General features: G+C 40.6%; 2 protein-coding genes across 2 annotated transcripts; one reads left to right on the top strand and one right to left on the bottom strand.

The window, feature by feature from the left end:
* Positions 1-65: 65 nt before the first annotated feature.
* On the bottom strand, positions 66-5,487 carry LOC138983232 (dolichyl-diphosphooligosaccharide--protein glycosyltransferase subunit KCP2-like). Its single transcript, XM_070356651.1, has 5 exons — positions 5,349-5,487; positions 3,941-4,095; positions 3,420-3,483; positions 1,145-1,211; positions 66-334 (listed from the first exon to the last, which is right to left on the bottom strand). Exons 1-5 carry the CDS (start codon positions 5,464-5,466, stop codon positions 223-225), a joined length of 516 nt encoding a protein of 171 aa, XP_070212752.1. The 5' UTR covers positions 5,467-5,487; the 3' UTR covers positions 66-222.
* A 150-nt stretch (positions 5,488-5,637) lies between these two features.
* Positions 5,638-17,292, top strand: LOC138983216 (uncharacterized). Its single transcript, XM_070356630.1, has 11 exons — positions 5,638-6,089; positions 8,860-9,012; positions 9,543-9,651; positions 9,939-9,997; positions 11,452-11,544; positions 12,351-12,551; positions 13,022-13,186; positions 14,021-14,147; positions 14,506-14,675; positions 15,799-15,910; positions 16,965-17,292. Exons 1-11 carry the CDS (start codon positions 5,865-5,867, stop codon positions 17,051-17,053), a joined length of 1,503 nt encoding a protein of 500 aa, XP_070212731.1. The 5' UTR covers positions 5,638-5,864; the 3' UTR covers positions 17,054-17,292.
* The last annotated feature ends 1,359 nt before the right edge of the window (positions 17,293-18,651 follow it).

Raw genomic sequence — 18,651 nt, 5'->3', positions numbered from 1 at the left:
CTCAGTCTCTCTCTCGCATCCACACACACAGTCTCCAATGACTAATTTAAAACAAACACACAAAATTAACTTACGATTCACATTTATTCTAACAATTTAATCAGGTCAAACAATTTTATGTTTCTTTCATACCCTGTCCACAGGCAAAAAAAATAAAGCTGATAAACCATTCTGAATAATTCACTGTTCAGACATACATGTGCATACACGCATCTGTTTACTTCACTTGTTCTTCTTCTTGGCAGGACCAGTCGGCTGAGCTGACATCACTGGGGCGTATTTTGCGCTGGATAGTCTGTTGATGTAGTACAGCGCCACCAGAGAAAAGATCAGACTGAAATCAAAAGACAAATGACATGACTTTCTTTTTGTGTATGTGTGTGAGTGGAATCAGTTGTGCAAACAGAATTGAGCAGAGCTGGTAGACACAAGACTGTCTAAAATCCATGGTGGTGTACTTGATTGCTCAAACAAAAAAGGCAGATTGAAAGACATGAGGCTTTCAAGATACAGTCCTTGTGTAAACTATCAAGTACACCGCCACATATCTGCCCAAAATTTAAGTGGGATAAAAGCATCGATCTACTTAGTCACACATCAAAAATGAACAGTCTGTCAGCTTTTTCCGCATAGCTACAATACTGCGGAATCTACATAAAAGATTGAAATATGGAAGTCATGGTGGAATTTCGGCATAACTCATTTTAAACAGCTTCCCGGGAGAAGGACAAAACTGATTACTTTGATTCTGCAATAGTGTTTATATTCCTTCCTGGTATGGATAAATAGATAAAAGAATGTTAAATCATGCATTGTCAATCGTATTTATTTTAAGAGAATATCTTTTTTGGAGAATGATTTACTTAGTCTAATTTCTAAAGCTCAAAATTGCCAACTATTGAGTTACGCCAACATTCCACAATGACATTGATTAGTAGGTGGTGGTTAAGAAATTTACTCAGAAAAATAAAATCACATTCCACACAAAATGCAGCCGGGCCAGTGCTGCACTAATGCTAACTTACATGTGTGTTTATGAAGTACATCACATTTCCTAGGTCCAGAACAAAAGAAACGTTTCAAGCGATTAGGGTCAGGACACGTTACAAATACAAGTGGATGTACTATGACTTGGGCTACTCACCAGGTTGTAACACAGACTCTGTGCACCATCCCAGAGGTAAACATTGAGATGACAAGACACGCTAGAACTGCAACAGAAGACAAAAATTGAATGTGGTTCGTGTTAATCCAGATAAAGTGGCAATACAGAAAATGTGTGTCATCAATGTACTAAGACAAAACAACTGGATTTCAAATTCGCTTACAAAGGATATGATTATGAATGGATGGACATTCTCACCCCTAAACACTTACATTAACATCAGCAATTAAGATTTAATTTCTAACTTAAGGGACAATTCAAAGAGTGCACTTGACTCATTCACAACTATACTTCAGAGACAATGAAATTACAAGACATGCTTCACACTTCATATGATAAAACCATGATAAACAGCATGAGCAAAAAATAAAACAGACACACACAAAATGACGAAATAAAGAGAAAAGCAAATATATATATATAACACCAATAAACAAACATACAAAAACAACACACACACTCACAAACAGAATCACACTACATATGTAGAGGTTACATGCTGAGTCTCAGGGTGTAACCTCTTTATTCCTCCTTTTTATATTTAGTCAAGTTTTGACTAAATATTTTAACATCGAGGGGGAATCGAAACGAGGGTATGGTGTATGTGCGTGTGTCTGTGTGTGTGTCTGTGTGTCTGTGTGTGTGTGTAGAGCGATTCAGACTAAACTACTGGACCGATCTTTATGAAATTTGACATGAGAGTTCCTGGGTATGAAATCCCCGAACGTTTTTTTCATTTTTTTGATAAATGTCTTTGATGACGTCATATCCGGCTTTTCGTGAAAGTTGAGGCGGCACTGTCACGCCCTCATTTTTCAACCAAATTGGTTGAAATTTTGGTCAAGTAATCTTCGACGAAGCCCGGGGTTCGGTATTGCATTTCAGCTTGGTGGCTTAAAAATTAATTTATGACTTTGGTCATTAAAAATCTGAAAATTGTAAAAAAAAATAAAAATTTATAAAACGATCCAAATTTACGTTTATCTTATTCTCCATCATTTGCTGATTCCAAAAACATATAAATATGTTATAGTCGGATTAAAAACAAGCTCTGAAAATTAAATATATAAAAATTATTATCAAATTTTTTTTTTCGAAATCAATTTCAAAACACTTTCATCGTATTTCTTGTCGGTTCCTGATTCCAAAAATATATAGATATGATATGTTTGGATTAAAAACACGCTCAGAAAGTTAAAACAAAGAGAGGTACAGAAAAGCGTGCTATCCTTCTTAGCGCAACTACTACCCCGCTCTTCTTGTCAATTTCACTGCCTTTGCCATGAGCGGTGGACTGACGATGCTACGAGTATACGGTCTTGCTGAAAAATGGCAGCTACTTGACTAAATATTGTATTTTCGCCTTACGCGACTTGTTTTTAGTTAACCAAAGAAAAGAGGAGTTTTTGTGCTAAAGTTTGATCGAATCCTATTCACTCAATTAGTCTACCTGCAAAGGCGATTAAATAATGCGCTGTTGTATAGTTCCGTGAAAATCATTCGATTCTGTTAACACTTCATGTCAGTTTCCCTGTTTTGGGCTAAAAACAGCAAAACCAAGTGCACAGTTACGTTGTTATTCTGCTGTGGCAGTAAAGGCAGATATTGTGTGTTCTGTTCATGTTTTGGTATCGCTAAGGAAATGTTCTTTCGTCGAATAGGATTAAGCAGACACACTTTTGCAACCGTGTTCCAACGTAAATACTGTATGAAGTTCGGTTTTCTGGGGCAAAACAGTGTATGAAACCGCTTTATGTTAAAAAATATGATGGGATGTGTGCATTTGGTTGCGTGTGATCTGTTTATAAAATGAAATATTGTTAAAAACTGACCGTCGGATTGCAGTCTTTGAAAGGGGAACTACTCTTGTCGCTAGACACAGTGTGAGAGTTTCTTGCCTTGGAACTTGCTTGCCGGGTGATTGTTAGATTTCGAGTCAAAAAACAACCGAACTCATGGATTTTATATGGAGATTCATGTGTTCAAGCCTGTAGGTGCTAGTTTAAATGCGGTACGTTCGTTTTGTTTGCTCCAGAGATATATATATTTTGTACATTAGAGCGTTCAGAACTTTTCAGTTGCAAAAGTAGTGCCGACACAGAACAGCTTCTTAACCCATGCGCTATCAAGGATTCAGGCTGTTGCTGGCTCATTATTTGTTTGGTTGCTGGGTGTTTATCGAAAAATAACTAGCCCTACAAGTTTACAGAGGTAAAGAAGCAGAAGGGGGAATAATACTTATTATCAATCCTACCTTCAGGGAAAAGTCGTGCCTGATAACCTTTGTTAAACATCAGCTGCTCCAGGTTGGATGTAAACTAGACAGATGTTAAGGTAAAACCAAGAGTAATTATGCTCTGCTCAATTTTGTGCTTGTTCACAACTGAAGACAGTGAAGTTCAAATAAAATAACAAAATCATAGGCAGTAGTCAAAGCATCATCATGCACACACACACACATACTTAAAAACAATGAAGGGGATGAGGCATGTTGCTACTTTATCTGATGGTGTCAACTTGGTCCACCTCTACCAACAACGGGCATGCACTTTCGCAGTGCATGACAGTTATCGTGGCATTTACATTCATTCATTTTATTGGCTCTGCTGAATCCATCTCGGGTGTCTTAATTGTTCTGTTTAAGAATGCCCAGTAAACCATTTTAATATGGTTGGGGCGATTGACTTACTTTAATTGTTCTGTTAAAAACAAGATGAAGGTAAATATCAGCAGAACTTTACAAATACTATTTTCATACAAAAATTCAAAGGATACAGTAAGCAGGAGAATAAAGATGATGGAACCAATGAATCCTCCTGCGATGGTCATGTATTCAGTGCCAGAAAGCTGTATTCTGAAAATCTGTTGCACAGCAAACAGAACCACTGCCATTGTGATTGACACCATGCACGAAACACCAGTTGGAAGAGCTGCAATATAAATAAAAGTAGAACAAATTATTCTAAGAAATAACAATGAAACATTCACATGGGCGGGGATGTAGCTCAGTCGGTAGCGCGCTGGATTTGTATCCAGTTGGCCGCTGTCAGCGTGAGTTCGTCCCCACGTTCGGCGAGAGATTTATTTCTCAGAGTCAACTTTGTGTGCAGACTCTCCTTGGTGTCCGAACACCCCCGTGTGTACACGCAAGCACAAGACCAAGTGCGCACGAAAAAGATCCTGTAATCCATGTCAGAGTTCGGTGGGTTATAGAAACACGAAAATACCCAGCATGCTTCCTCCGAAAGCGGCGTATGGCTGCCTAAATGGCGGGGTAAAAACGGTCATACACGTAAAATTCCACTCGTGCAAAACACGAGTGTACGTGGGAGTTTCAGCCCACGAACGCAGAAGAAGAAGAAACATTCACATGTTATCGCAATATCAGGTTCAATGTGAAAACAGAAAGGCTTATCCCCTGTACACAAGGGGTAATTTTAGTAGTATGACATTGTCAAGCAACCATAGTATTTGCACATGAGGATTTGTCGTATACTATACTAGCTATCTCAGTATTTGTCTCAGTCACTCAGTCAGTCAGTCAGTCAGTGTGTGTACTACGTACAAACATATATGCAAAGAGTCAAAGATGTCAATCCTAAAAAGTTATCAATACCATCCAAGTTTTTTTCTTTTTCAACAAGTGTTGTAACTTGTATTATAATTAATAATTTTTATATTTAAGTAGATTCTGCTGTTAATTTTTACCCCAAGACGGAGGGGGGAGGAGGGAGGTGCATTTTTACATGCCAGTTGAATTATGTGTTAAACTGTTATCTTTATCTGTGATAATACGTTGAAAAACCACTTCTGGCATTTGATCAACGGAAGGGAGGAGCGCATGTCAATAAGTCCAAGACTGGGTGGAGATGAGATTTAAAGATCTCCACAGATCCTGCTTTATCTTGAACTTTTGTGTTGAAAATTCAAAACCTGACCACATACTGTGACTGTTCCTCTTGATAATAACGCAATATGCGTCTTCCTATGGTATATCTACTAATCATTTAATCTTACTCTTAGTCTACTCAGAACTTCACAAAGCAGACGGAAATTCAGCAACGGTGCAAAACGGTTCACAAAATACACCGGTATTTGTTCACATTCAAGGCTTTCATACGCGTGATCTACTAAAATGAACATAACATGCACATATGCAAAGTGCAAGCGATATCAAACGCACCCATGGTAATGTTATGCCCTGGTAGCTCGTAACTTTTCGGAAAATCAAGGGAAATTGTGCAGAATCCACCAGGCCAAAATGTTGTATTCGTGGTACTTCCGTTTTTGCTTTTGCGCATGCGCTGTAGTGGGGAGGTGTTATTGTTATTCAAGTCAGTGCAATGTTTCTAGTGATTTGTCATTACAATTAGACATACTAGACTACTGATTTGCTTTTTATTCTTTTAATGATCCACCAATAATGCACACCTCATAGTTTTTCATTTATTTCTCCGACTCAGCAGTGTTTGTGTTGTCTTGTTCTTAAATAGTTCAGTTGACCAATGAACTTAAAATAGACTGTCCGTCCCAGGACAAAAATAAAACTGATTTGGTTGGGTACTATATTTAGATTTTTTGAGCGGGTTATTTCGGGACGAGCGAACTCCACCAATAAATATGTTTGGTCAAGGGATAATTTGCAGACGACAGGATTTGAGCATCTTGACGACACTGGCAGAAACAATTACCTGCAAAAATGGCTACCAACAAGATAGACGTTTATGTGAAAATTCCAACCGGGAGGAACGCACATTACTATGTGACAACCCATGACACAATAGAGACACTATGCAAGACAGTTGCAGAGGAAGAGAAGGTGAAAGCAACCCAAGTGAGAATGAAGTATCAAGGTAAAACCCTGAACAGAGATCACACCATGGGTCATCTTGGAGTACGACCAGAAACCATCCTGAAAGCAGAGGTGACTGCCAGTTTGCGTTCTCTCTCTCTGTTCCTCACTCTCTGTGTATGCACATGTTATGCAAATGATGCACACACTGACTTTGTTTATATTGTATTTTTGTCATCTATCATTAATTTTAAGTGGTGTTTTTGTTTGTGTGTGGTGGTAAAACAGTATAGCCATGCAAGTTTTCAGCTGGCAGGTAATTTGGTTTTTGCAACAACATCCCCAACACTAAACAGCAAAAATCATAAAATGAATAAATGCAAATAAAAACGCATACAAACAGAAAATTAAATAATAATTGTAAGTGATATCCTGTCTCTTATCGATCATTCTCTTGGGATGAGACGAAAAACCGAGGTCCCTTCGTGTACACTACATTGGGGTGTGCACGTTAAAGATCCCACGATTGACAAAAGGGTCTTTCCTGGCAAAATTGTATAGGCATAGATAAAAATGTCCACCAAATACCCGTTTGACTTGGAATAATAGGCCGTGAAAGGTGAATGTTCGCCTAATAGGCTTGAAGTTTGCTGGTCGATGTGAATGCGTTATATATATTGTGTGTAAAAAAAATGTCTGTTTGTCTGTCTGTCTGTAAAAAAGTCCATTTCAAACGGCAGAAATTAATATGTAAAGCGCGGAGAGCACAGTTGTGGTTCGCGCTATATAAGCTTTCCATAATAATAATAATAATAATAATTAAGTAGATGTGCAACGCCAAGGCACTGCATACCCCAGCGAAAGACAAACCTCTCTCTCTCTCTCTCTCTCTCTCTCTCTCTCTCTCTCTCTCTCTCTCTCTCTCTCTCTCTCTCTCTCTCTCTCTCTCTCTCTCTCTCTCTCTCTCTCTTTCTCTCTCTCTCAAACACACACACGAACACACACACACACACACACACACATACACACACACACACACACACACACACCTCAAGTTACACACGTACAAAAATACACACTCACTCACACGCACTCACTCACACACACTTCATACACACAAAACACACCCCCATACGCACATATAGACAGACGGACATACACACCTTTACAAACAAACACACATACACACACACACACATACACTTACGCACACGCACAAACACACTCCCACCCACCCACTCTCTCTCTTTCTTTCTCTCTTATACAGACACTCACACACACACACACACACACACACACACACACACACATTGACTCACACAAATCTCATACACACAAAACACACACTTATACGCACATACACGGTTGGCCTATCAATCAATCAATCAATCAATCAATGAGGCTTATATCGCGCATATTCCGTGGGTACAGTTCTAGGCGCTCTGCAGTGATGCTGTGTGAGATGAAATTTTATACGGCCAGTAATTGCAGCCATTTCGGCGCATATTTACCTTTCACGGCCTATTATTCCAAGTCACACGGGTATAGGTAGACAATTATTAACTGTGCCTGAGCAATTTTGCCATGAAAGACCCTTTTGTCAATCGTGGGGTCTTTAACGTGCACACCCAATGTAGTGTACACGGGGGGAGAGTTCGGACACCGAAGAGAGTCTGCACACAAAGTTGACTCTGAAATAAATTTCCGCCCAACCTGGGATCGAACTCGCTGACAGCGGCCAACTGAATACAAATCCAGCGCGCTACCAACTGAGCTATATCCCCGCCTAGTGGGAAGGCGTCCGCCCCGTGATCGGGAGGTCGTGGGTTAGAACCCAGGCCGGGTCATACCTAAGACTTTAAAATTGGCAATCTAGTGGCTGCTCCGCCTGGCGTCTGGCATTATGGGATTTGTGCATGCTAGGACTGGTTGGTCCGGTGTCAGAATAATGTGACTGGGTGAGACATGAAGCCTGTAGCCTGTGCTGTGACGTCTGCCTTGTGTGTGGCGCATGTTATATCTCAAAGCAGCACCGCCCTGATAATTATGGCCCAAACAAACAATTACGCACATAGACAGACGGACACACACACCTTTACAAACAAACACATATATACACACTCATACACACACAAACATACACACAAACTCATGCACACACACATTCACACACACACTCTTTCTCCCTCTCTCCATATGCTCAGTCTTTCTTACACACACACACACACACACACACACACACACACACACACACACACACACACACACACGAGTACAGACTCATGCACGCACACACACACACACACACACACACACACACACATACACACACACACTAACACTATCACATGTGCACAAAATGAAGACACTCACACACACACACACACACACACACACACACACACACACAAACAGTAACACTAACACATGTGCACAAAATGAACACAAACACACACACCGCGCGAGAGAGAAAGACTACAGGGAGGCATGACGTCATGATGCATTAATTGACGTCAAAGACTTTCGACCGTGACGTATTCTTCTTACGCGAGCTTTATCCATAGACTTGGAAACTACGGAATTTCTACCCGTCCAAAGCGGCCTTGGGTGGCGTTTGCTCAAAAAATGGGGGCGCCAATTTTACCCACCGTATTTTTGTTAGTATGGTCCCAATTTTTGGTGAACTTCCATCTCCAACTGTGGCCCATTTTCGGGCACAAAGAATCCTTCTTTATCATGTATTATTCGGTATGCACATTTCTCAAATCGATTACAGTATAGCGTTCACGGGATACCTCCAGCTTCGCTGGGATAATAAAAATGTGAATATTATTATTTTGTGGAAAAAAAACTATATACGAGCTTGTTAAAATTGATTGCTTTTTTGCTTTGCTGTCTACAGATTTTGGTGCCTCGGCCCGTCAACCTCATCGTGGCGCTGCCCAATGATCTTGGAGAAACAGAGTTGACCACCACCAGTCTCGACACTGTGGCTGATGTTGTTGGTCGACTGGCAGACATTGTCAAGGAGGAAAAGTCCCGCGTTGTGCTGAAGGTGTGTACGTTATTGTGATGAGATGGTGAAGTTTCAGTGTGTTTTTTGTGTGTGTGAATAGAGTTAGAGTGTACGTCAAATCAAATCTAAGCAAATCAAATTAAGTTAATTATCTCGAGCATAAGAAGCTACAGGCATGTGTATGCTTGTCTATAACTCATGTATGCTCAAGAGAAATGAAGGGAGGCAGAGTGTTTGTGTCCTTGCATGGATATATATATATATATGTGTGTAAGTGTGTGTGTCTGTCTGCCTGTCTGTCCATATGATAAACCTGTGTCTGTGAGAGAGATTGAGACTCTGTGTGTTGGTGTGCACGCTTGCATAGGTGCATCTGTGTGTTTGTGAGAGTGTGTGTGTGTGTGTGAATGTTTGTGTATACATGTGTATACGATTAAGATGGTGTGTGCCCATGCATGGGAGTGTGTGCATATATATGCGTTGTGTGTTGTGAGTTAGCAGTCTCCTGTTAAAAACAAGCCACATGACCCGCACTTGTATTAATGTATGTTATATGCATGTGTGTTTAGTTTGAAGGTCGCACTGTGAAGGGTCACACACTGCTAGATGCAGGGCTGGTCGATGGATCGGCACTTCAAGTAGAGATTGCAGAACCAAAAGCTAAATCAAACATGACAGGTTAGTACCGAACAATTAATTGACGCAAATTTTATTTGTGTTTTGCTTATTTTGTAAATGGTCAATTTATTTCCTTGTATATTTACTCTCTTTTTCTTTGCCTTTCTCTGTCTCTCTCTTTCTCTCTGTGTCTGTGTCTGCATGTCTGTCTGTCTGTCTCTCTCTCTTTTGCATACAATAATGGAAATGGATACATTCTTGCTGATTTGCTATGTGAATCACTTTTTTCTCTCACAAACTGTTGATCATATTACTTTAATTGCAATTGTCTGATTCTGTTTCTACAGAACTTGCTGCTGCCCCTGAGGTGGGAAAAACAAAAGAAATGGACGAGGAAGATAAACAGGTGAGCTTATAGTGATACTGGGTGGCCGAGTGGTAACGCACTTGCGCTCGGAAGCGAGAGGTTGCGAGTTCGACCCTGGGTCAGGGCGTTAGCAATTTTCTCTCCCCTTTCCTAACCTAGGTGGTGGGTTCAAGTGCTAGTCTTTCGGATGAGACAAAAAACCGAAGTCCCGTCGTGTACACTACATTGGGGTGTGCACGTTAAAGATCCCACGATTGACAAAAGGGTCTTTCCTGGCAAAATTGTATAGGCATAGATAAAAATGTCCACCAAAATACTCGTGTGACTTGGAATAATAGGCCGTGAAAAGTAGGATATGCGCCGAAATGGCTGCGATCTGCTGGCCGATGTGAATGCGTGATGTATTGTGTAAAAAAATTCCATCTCACACGGCATAAATAAATCGCATAAAATAAAAAATAAATAAATAAATAAATAAATAAATCCCTGCGCTTAGAACTGTACCCACGGAATACGCGCGATATAAGCCTCATATTGATTGATACTCACGTTGCCAAGTTGTTAAAGGAACCCAGCTTTTCAGACCTCTAAAAAGCTGAGAAAATCAGTACCCACAATGGAAGGAGTCTTAAAAGTTTACAAAGGTTATGAATTAAGAGAACATCTGAAAAATCAAGGTCTTAATATAAAAGAGTGAAGTCTTAAAAGTGGGGAGTCCTAAAAGAAGGTTCTACTTTAGTGTGACAGGGAGACTACCGTCGCCCTTCACAGCAGACTCCACTGAGTTGTTCGTAAGGCAACACCTGTGGATTGTAGAGTTCTGTTTGTGATGGGGTCTGGCGGCTTTTGTCTTTCTGTATGTTCATGGATTCCTTTGCGAATGCATAACAGTATTTATAGGGCTTAGAAATAAGCTCTAAAATTCTCAATCCTGTTTGATTGGACTTCGCCTCCAAAGGTGATTGAGGTGTTTCGGCACTCGGTTACATTAGCACCATAATTTTACCTTTGTGGTACAAGTACAGTGGACACCCCCCCTCCCCCTTTTAAGACTTTCAAAAATCTGAGAAAATCAGGTTTTAAAAACGATGGAGTCTTATAATGAGGTTACGTTTACAGAGGTTATGAAGAGAACATCTGAAAAATCCATGTCTTAAAAAGAGCGAAGACCTAAGTGGGGAGTCTTAAAATGGGGTTCCACTTTAGAACCATAATGTTTCCCTTTATGGTACAGTGGAACCCGCCTTTTAAGACCTTCACAAATCTGAGAACATCAGGTCTTAAAAAGAAGGGAGTCTTAAAATGGGGGTACATGTACAGATGTTATGAACAGACAATCTGAAAACCATGCAAGGTCTTAAAAAGGGGAAAGTGTTAAATTGGGGGGGGGGGGGGGGAGGGGGGTCTTAAAATGAGGGTTCAACTATACTCTGAAATAGTCATGACCATTTGCAGAACTGTATCTTAATAGTTCTGTACATACTACGTTTCAGGCCATCCTTGGCAGCTTTGAGACAGATGGTCGTCCAGTGGAGGTTGTCTTCTCTTTCGACACTACTGGGAGTATGCACGGCTGTTTGGTAGAGGTAAGTTCTTTTTCTCTCTCTCTCTCTCTGCTTCTTCTTCTCCTTGTTTTCTTTCTACGTTTTACATTTAGTCAAGTTTTATGATAAAAGAAGGGAATAATCATTCATCAAGGACGGTTCTAGGAAATTCTTGTGAAGGTTTTTGGAGAAAAAAACCGGCTACTGCTAGTTGAAATTAAAATTGTAATAAGAGATTAAGAAATGATTGCATTGTATTCTTCATCATTCCCTGAATCCAAAAATATATACATATGTTATGTTTGGGTTAAGAACATGCTCAGAACGTTAAAAAGAATACCGAAAATCTCACTTTCCTGTTCAGCACAAGCACTACTGCGCTATACCTGCTGTCATTTAAAGCGATGATCTTATAGTCACCATTTGCACGGACTAATAAAAATACAATGAGTCAGCGCTTTCTCGTTTGCGGGGGAATCAGTGAACCTACTGTCGTGATGAATAAAATGCAGTGCGTTCAGTTTCATTAGTCGACAGATTGACTAAATGTCTTAATTTTGCTTTTTGCGACTTGTTTTTTTCTTCCTTTTCTCCTTTCTTTCTTTCATCCTTTCTACCCACATGATCTAGATTGTCTTCATATGATGTGACCGGTTGTATGTTTTGTTTCATTTTTCTTTTTTTTTTCTTTTTTTTTTAGCAAGCCTCACTGTTCCCCATAGCAATTTATAATTGTCATGTAACGTAAGTATGCACTGAGATAGTTAAAGTTTCAGTGTCTAACTTTACCAACCACAAACAGTTATCTTAAACTGGCTGCAGCATAACTTTTATCTTTTGTACCACAGGTGCGAACAAAGCTCAGAGAATGTTGCACACGACTCATCCAGGACATTTCCAACATTCGGATTGGCATCATTGCTCATGGCGACTACTGTGACGCACAGAATACCTACGTCGTCAGGAGCTTAGACCTGACATCAGACGTGCAGGCCATTGCCGACTTTGTGGACAATGTTCCCAAAACTGGCGGCGGAGATTCTCCTGAGGTATGCTTCTAAACTTCCAGACACTCTGTGTGTGTGTGTGTGTGTGTGTGTGTGTGTGTGTGTGTGTGTGTGCATGTGTGTGTGTGTGTGTGTGTGTGTGTGTGTGTGTGTGTAGGGGGGGAGGGGGTCGGTCTTAAAAGGGGGTCCCTAGCTCTGTATAAGCAAAAGCAACAATTAAAAAAAAGTACAAAAACACAGTTCCTCTCAGCCACACATTGATGTATATTTAATTCAGACAACAGCAATCTCTGCATGCAGACGGTTTTGCTCTCATTTGATTTCAAGAAAGGTAAGTTATTGAAACGTTTGTTATTGACACAAATACGTTCAGTCACAAATATATCAACCCAACGGTCTTTTATGTGCACAGACAAACAATTAATAACGAAAACTTATCTGGACGACGTTTTCTTCCGCCTGCCACAAAGCCGCAAGCGAATGAATCAATGTATGGAGTTTTGTCCTTGCAGTGTTACGAGTGGGCCTTAAAGAAAGCGCAAGGTTTGGACTGGTCAGAAGAATCGGCTAAAGCTCTTGTTGTCATTGGTGATGCGGTGCCGCACTACCCTGCCTACACTGATGCCAACGTCTTCTGGAAGGATGAGCTGTCCCTCCTGACTGGAATGGGAATTAAGGTATGTGGACATAGAGAGAAGATATAGTTGTCCCTGTCCCACAGCATGATACCTATAAGGGGCTAGCTTTGATGATTTTTTAACAAGGTATGTGGACAGAACTGCTGTAGCTTTATAAAAGACCCAACTATTTGGGTATTTAGATTTCAGATTTGCATTAATTAAACCAGGCCGGGGGATACTTAAATTGTTGCGCACTATTAGATTTGGTGTGGACCTGACACAATTTTGTGACAAGGCAATTTTTCAGTTTGTTGATTAATAGCGATCAGCTCCTTCGTAATTACAGCCTTGGTAAGAAAATCATCTGCAACAGGCGTTTAAGATTTTTCACGAATGTATTTTTGTCATCATACTTTGGAAAGTCAGTTGAGTACAAATTGCTATGCCGAGAGATCTTGTTTTGCTGTTGTTGTTTTGCACTACAGATATTACTTCAGATCACAACTGACTCGCTTAATACCTTAATTGCAATCTGTGTGCATTAATTGACATGGCCGGGTAGCTCAGTTGGTAGAGCACTGGACTTGTTATCCTAAGGTCGCAGGTTCGAATCCCGTCAGAGAGGGACACGGGTCAACGTTATGTGCAGACTCAGAGAAGGTATTCATGTCCCGCCCCTGTGTCACCACAGTGGCACGTAAAAGACCTCGGCCATTCTGTCATAAGTGCAGGTGGCTGATTACACTTGAACACGCATACACCTGGGTAGAGCAACCCTTGTTGCTGCTAAGCTTTCCGCTGGGAGGAAGCGACCCGAATTTACCAGCATTGGGATAATAAAGTAAATGAAATGAAATGAAATGGCCAACTGCTTTCTGTTTTCGTTGAAAGGTGTACGGTGTCCATGCCGGAAACACCTCACAAGCTGCCGCTTTCTATGAGGAACTGGCCGAGGTTTCTGGGGGTCACTACCTGACTCTGGGGCACTTTGATGTCATCACAGATATGTTCCTTGCAGGTAAGTTTGTTGAACTGATGTCTGTCTGTCTGTCCATCTGTGTGTCTATCGGTCCGTCCGTTGTTATATGTCGTGCCGAATTCACAGAATTGCAGGAACAGCTGCATGGGGATGTTGCTAGGATTTCTCTTCTTGGACCCATATTTATAAAAAATGATTATACAAAATTCTGCAATTGTTCTTTCAAAACTTTTTAGGCAATCCTTGGTGTCACCACTCCCCCACTGTGTCCCCACTGTGAATGAGTTGGGCAATCCTGCCTGCAAAGTTTCTGGTGATTTGAAGTAAGTTTCTGCATTTGGCCCATTGTGAATGCTGAACAACATCCTTATGTACCCTTTATTATTACATATTACAGTGTGCTACCGAGAGTCGAACGAGGAGAATCTTGAGGCCTTTGTCAAAGAGGTGGAGGAGGCAGGGAGAATGACAGAGGAGAGGCGTCAGATGTTCAACAGACTGGAAAAAAACCAAGCTCCTGCCGCCCAGCACAACCAACAGCAGAATGAGAATGAGCAAATACCTAGTGTATGTATACTAGCTTGTGTGTTTTTTTCTTTCTGTATTCTGGGGCTGCAGCTCCAATCAGCCCTCATGCTTTTTTCAAAAGTGGGCTTTCATTTGCATGTCTGACTGTTTTCCTTTTGCAATTTAGGCAGTCCTACTCTGTTTTATGTTGTTGTTGTTGTTGTTGTTTATGGTGGGGTTTTTTTTTTTTTTTTTTTGGGGGGGGGGGGGGTGGTAGCTGGTGTAATGTAACACAAAGAATGTCTTCAAGTCTGTGAAGAGAACAGGTTCTGCTGTGCCTGTGTGATTTTCCCACAATGTTTGTGGTATAAAAGCACATTAGCAGTTATAGGCAATTCTGAGCTGTCCGGAAGCGTGTCATCTCGCGACAGTAACAGTAGAACCCCACTTTTTTAGACCTAAAAAAAATATGAGAAAATCAGATCTTAACATTTAGGAAGGAGTCTTAAAATGAAGGTATATTTACAGAGGTTGTGAACAGAAAATCTGAATCAACAAGTCTTAACTTCACCACATTATATTGATCACTGAATCCTGCTGAAAGAAAGCTATTTCAGGCAAAAATCATTATGGGGGGAAAACGGCTTTTAAATTAATGCTCATTTTCAAATATTTCAGTCCTTTACAGAATAAACATTTATATTTAGGAGAGATATGTTCTGTGCCATCTTTTGAGACTGTTGTAACCATATTGTAAGACTTAATCATTTGTTTAAAGATCGTTTTATCTTTTACAACTGTTTCAAATTTTTTTCTTATTCAAAGACAAACACATTTATACATAAAAAAAATATGCACATGTGCAGCACAACATGCACAACTGCATTTATGCAAGTGATGTCTTTCTCTCCAACTTAGTTTTGTCTTTGTCACTGTCTGTCTGTCTGTCTGTCTGTCTGTCTGTCTGTCTGTCTGTCTCTCTCTCTCTCTCTCTCTCTCTCTCTCTCTCCCTCTCTCTCTCTCTCTCTCTCTCTCTCCCTCTCTCTCTCTCCCTCTCTCTCTCTCTCTCCCTCTCTCTCTCTCTCTCTCTCTCTCTCTCTCTCTCTCTCTCTCTCTCTCGCTCACTTACTCTCTTCCTTTCATGGATCCGTAAAATGAACACTGGTTAGATATCATATTGCAGAGGTATGTAGCTGCAGCATGGTGGGATCCTACTCTGACCCAGAGACATGAAAAGAAACCATTATACTGTTATGACCAGGAGACAGATGATTTCAAATCTTCCCCCAAAACAGGTAAAAGATCTTTCACCTTTTTAGTTGTGTACCTTTCGCTGCCTAGGCTATTTGTAAAAAATAATTTAAACATCCAGCCCAAATCATATTGCCATGTGTTTGCTTTGAAGCTTCATATGTTGGCCAAGAATGTCATGCTGCAAGTTGTTGTGTCCCTGAACCCACATGTTTCTAGCAGATTACAAGGGTCATGCAGGTACTTAAAGTGATAAGTATCTGTGGTGTGAGGCCCCCTTCGATGATAAGCGACCTCCCTTTGTCTATTATTTTTGTCAAAAATATATCTGCCATGACAGGCCACCTGCAATATGTAGGGACACTAATATATTGATGGCCCCAAGGGTGTCCTTTCAATGCAGGTTCCATTACTGTACCTGAAGATGTTGTTTTTTTGTCTCTGGGCTGCATTCTGCATTCCAGATTAGTACATGGTCCTTAAATGATTGTCTGGTTCAGCTAATTTATTGCAACACCAAAAGTGTACTGGCAGCCAGATTTATTACGATTGATGTTTTGCTCACATAGTCCGTATATGTGATGATCTTGTTTTATTTGTGTTGTTACATGAACCCCCTTTTTAGACCTTCAAAAATCTAAGAAAATGAGAGGGAAGAGTCTTACAACGTTGGTTAATTTACAGATTTTTATAGAGGAACATCTGGATAACAAGAGTCTAAATTAACTCATTGTCTCCCAGGTACGGATATATCCGTACCCACTCATATGGCTCTATCTGACCAGGTATGGATATATCCGCTCAGACTGTTAGCTTCAGTCGCTTAATTACTGTAACGTCGATCTAACGCCTGCATTCCAGCGTGTTGATACACAGTTACTACACAGTTACTACACAGTTACTACAATTCTGAGTGATCTGCTGCAGCACAGCCTGTCTCGGCCAAAAAAAACCTTGGTCAACATATAGAGGTAGAAAGTGTTAAACAGGGGTGTTGAAAAGGGGGGGGGGAGGGGGGTAGGTTCCGCTGTACCTGGGACCTTTAAAGGCTTAGCTGATTTCCATACTGATTCCAAAGTGTGTATTCTTTAATTTCAGGAACAACGCCAATTAGAAGAAGTACATCAGCTCCTGGAAAATCCTCGACCCGAAAGTGTTCAAGTGGCAAAAAGTGTGTGATAATGTGAGGGCCTTGTCGCCTCTGCGTTCATTGGCAAAAAAATTATCAAGTGAATCTGTTTATAACTTTTTTGCATTGCTGCATTCTAACACTTCACATACTGATGTCTGAGAGTTTTGTTGGATTGAAATTGAAAAAAAAGTGTGGTGAATGGATGGTGTTGCATATATTATAATATATGCATCTATTGGGCAACAAAATGACCAAACTGATATGCTGCACTCCAGCACTTCAGATACTGATTGTGACGTCTGCTTCTCGTTCTAGGGCTGATCAGTGTTTATAAAACAGAGACAAGTGCAAAGAAGTAATAAGAAATGTAATAATTCTGTACTTTCAAAAACATGCACGTGATCATTCTTGCAGACATCAATCCCTTTCTCTTAGAACCTTCAAATGAAAGTTTTATAGATTATGATTTCTCTGGTGTGATTTCACACACACGTAACAACATTGTCTTTCTTCTTCTTGTTGCGTAGACGTTTGATATCGAAGCGCGGAACGTACTTCTTCTTCTCGTTGCAAATGTATTTCAGTTTACACAAATGAAGATATGAAGGTGTGTTAATGTTCACAAAATATAAAGTAGACTACTCATCATGATAAACTCGATCTGGGTGACACTTGGGGACGTTGGTGGTTCCTTCCGTGGTTACGCTGACGTTGCCCTTCCCACAGTGTTCACACGACATCATTTACATAAGCATTGTACACCCCTGTACACTTGCACCTTCTGCAACACACACGTGCAATATCTGTTATTATCAAGTATGATTTCCATCGATATCATTCCATTTGTTTCTCTAAAACAAACACAGAAACAAGAGTTCACAGACTGACACAAACACATGGAAAATGAACAATACCTGTGTTTTCCTGTGAATCAATAATGTTAAAATGTATTAGCGTGTTTTACCTGCGGTTAGTGGACCTTTGGAGATCGCAAAATGTGGAAATCCGTCCACGGAAGGTGAAACATATGCTAGTGCAATCTACGTGGCTGCGTTGATTGCTGCCATCTTGGAGTCAATGAAACGGTCAGAGCATTGCATCCTAGCAACCTCAACTGAATATATGTACAGTTCATATTCACGAATTAATACCAATGCACGCTGTTTCCTTTTGTTCTCTTCGTTTAAATTTCTTTCCATGCAGATAAACAAATTCTTACCTTGTACTAGTTTTGGACTAATGGCGCGAGCGTTGACGTCATATGCATACAGTGTCGTCATGACGTAGTCTCGGTCATTTAACCTCGTTTTGTGTACGCAACTAGTGAAGTCTCGATTAATATGAGAGAGGGAGTCGATACACGAATTCCATTCGTCACATAACCCCATGGATCAAGATAATTATCCTATCCCAAGTAGATAATTATTCATCGTACGACGCTCTGCTCATATAATCTGCACCGTGGTTGTCCTTCCCGGGGATAACACGTACGGTGAACTCGTATGGCTGCAGTTGGAGGGCCCATCTCATCAGACGAGGGTTGTTCGGTTGTCGTTGGAGATGTTTGAGTGGGCGATGGTCTGTCTCAATGGTGAAGTGTTTCCCGTACAGATACCGTTCGAACTTTCCCACTCCCCAAACTGTAGCTAGGCA

Source organism: Littorina saxatilis, linkage group LG1 (genome assembly GCF_037325665.1).
Source record: "Littorina saxatilis isolate snail1 linkage group LG1, US_GU_Lsax_2.0, whole genome shotgun sequence".
Taxonomy (NCBI): domain Eukaryota; kingdom Metazoa; phylum Mollusca; class Gastropoda; order Littorinimorpha; family Littorinidae; genus Littorina; species Littorina saxatilis.
The sequence above is the reverse complement of the archived record's forward strand: the minus strand, read 5'-3'. Positions and strand labels throughout refer to the sequence as shown.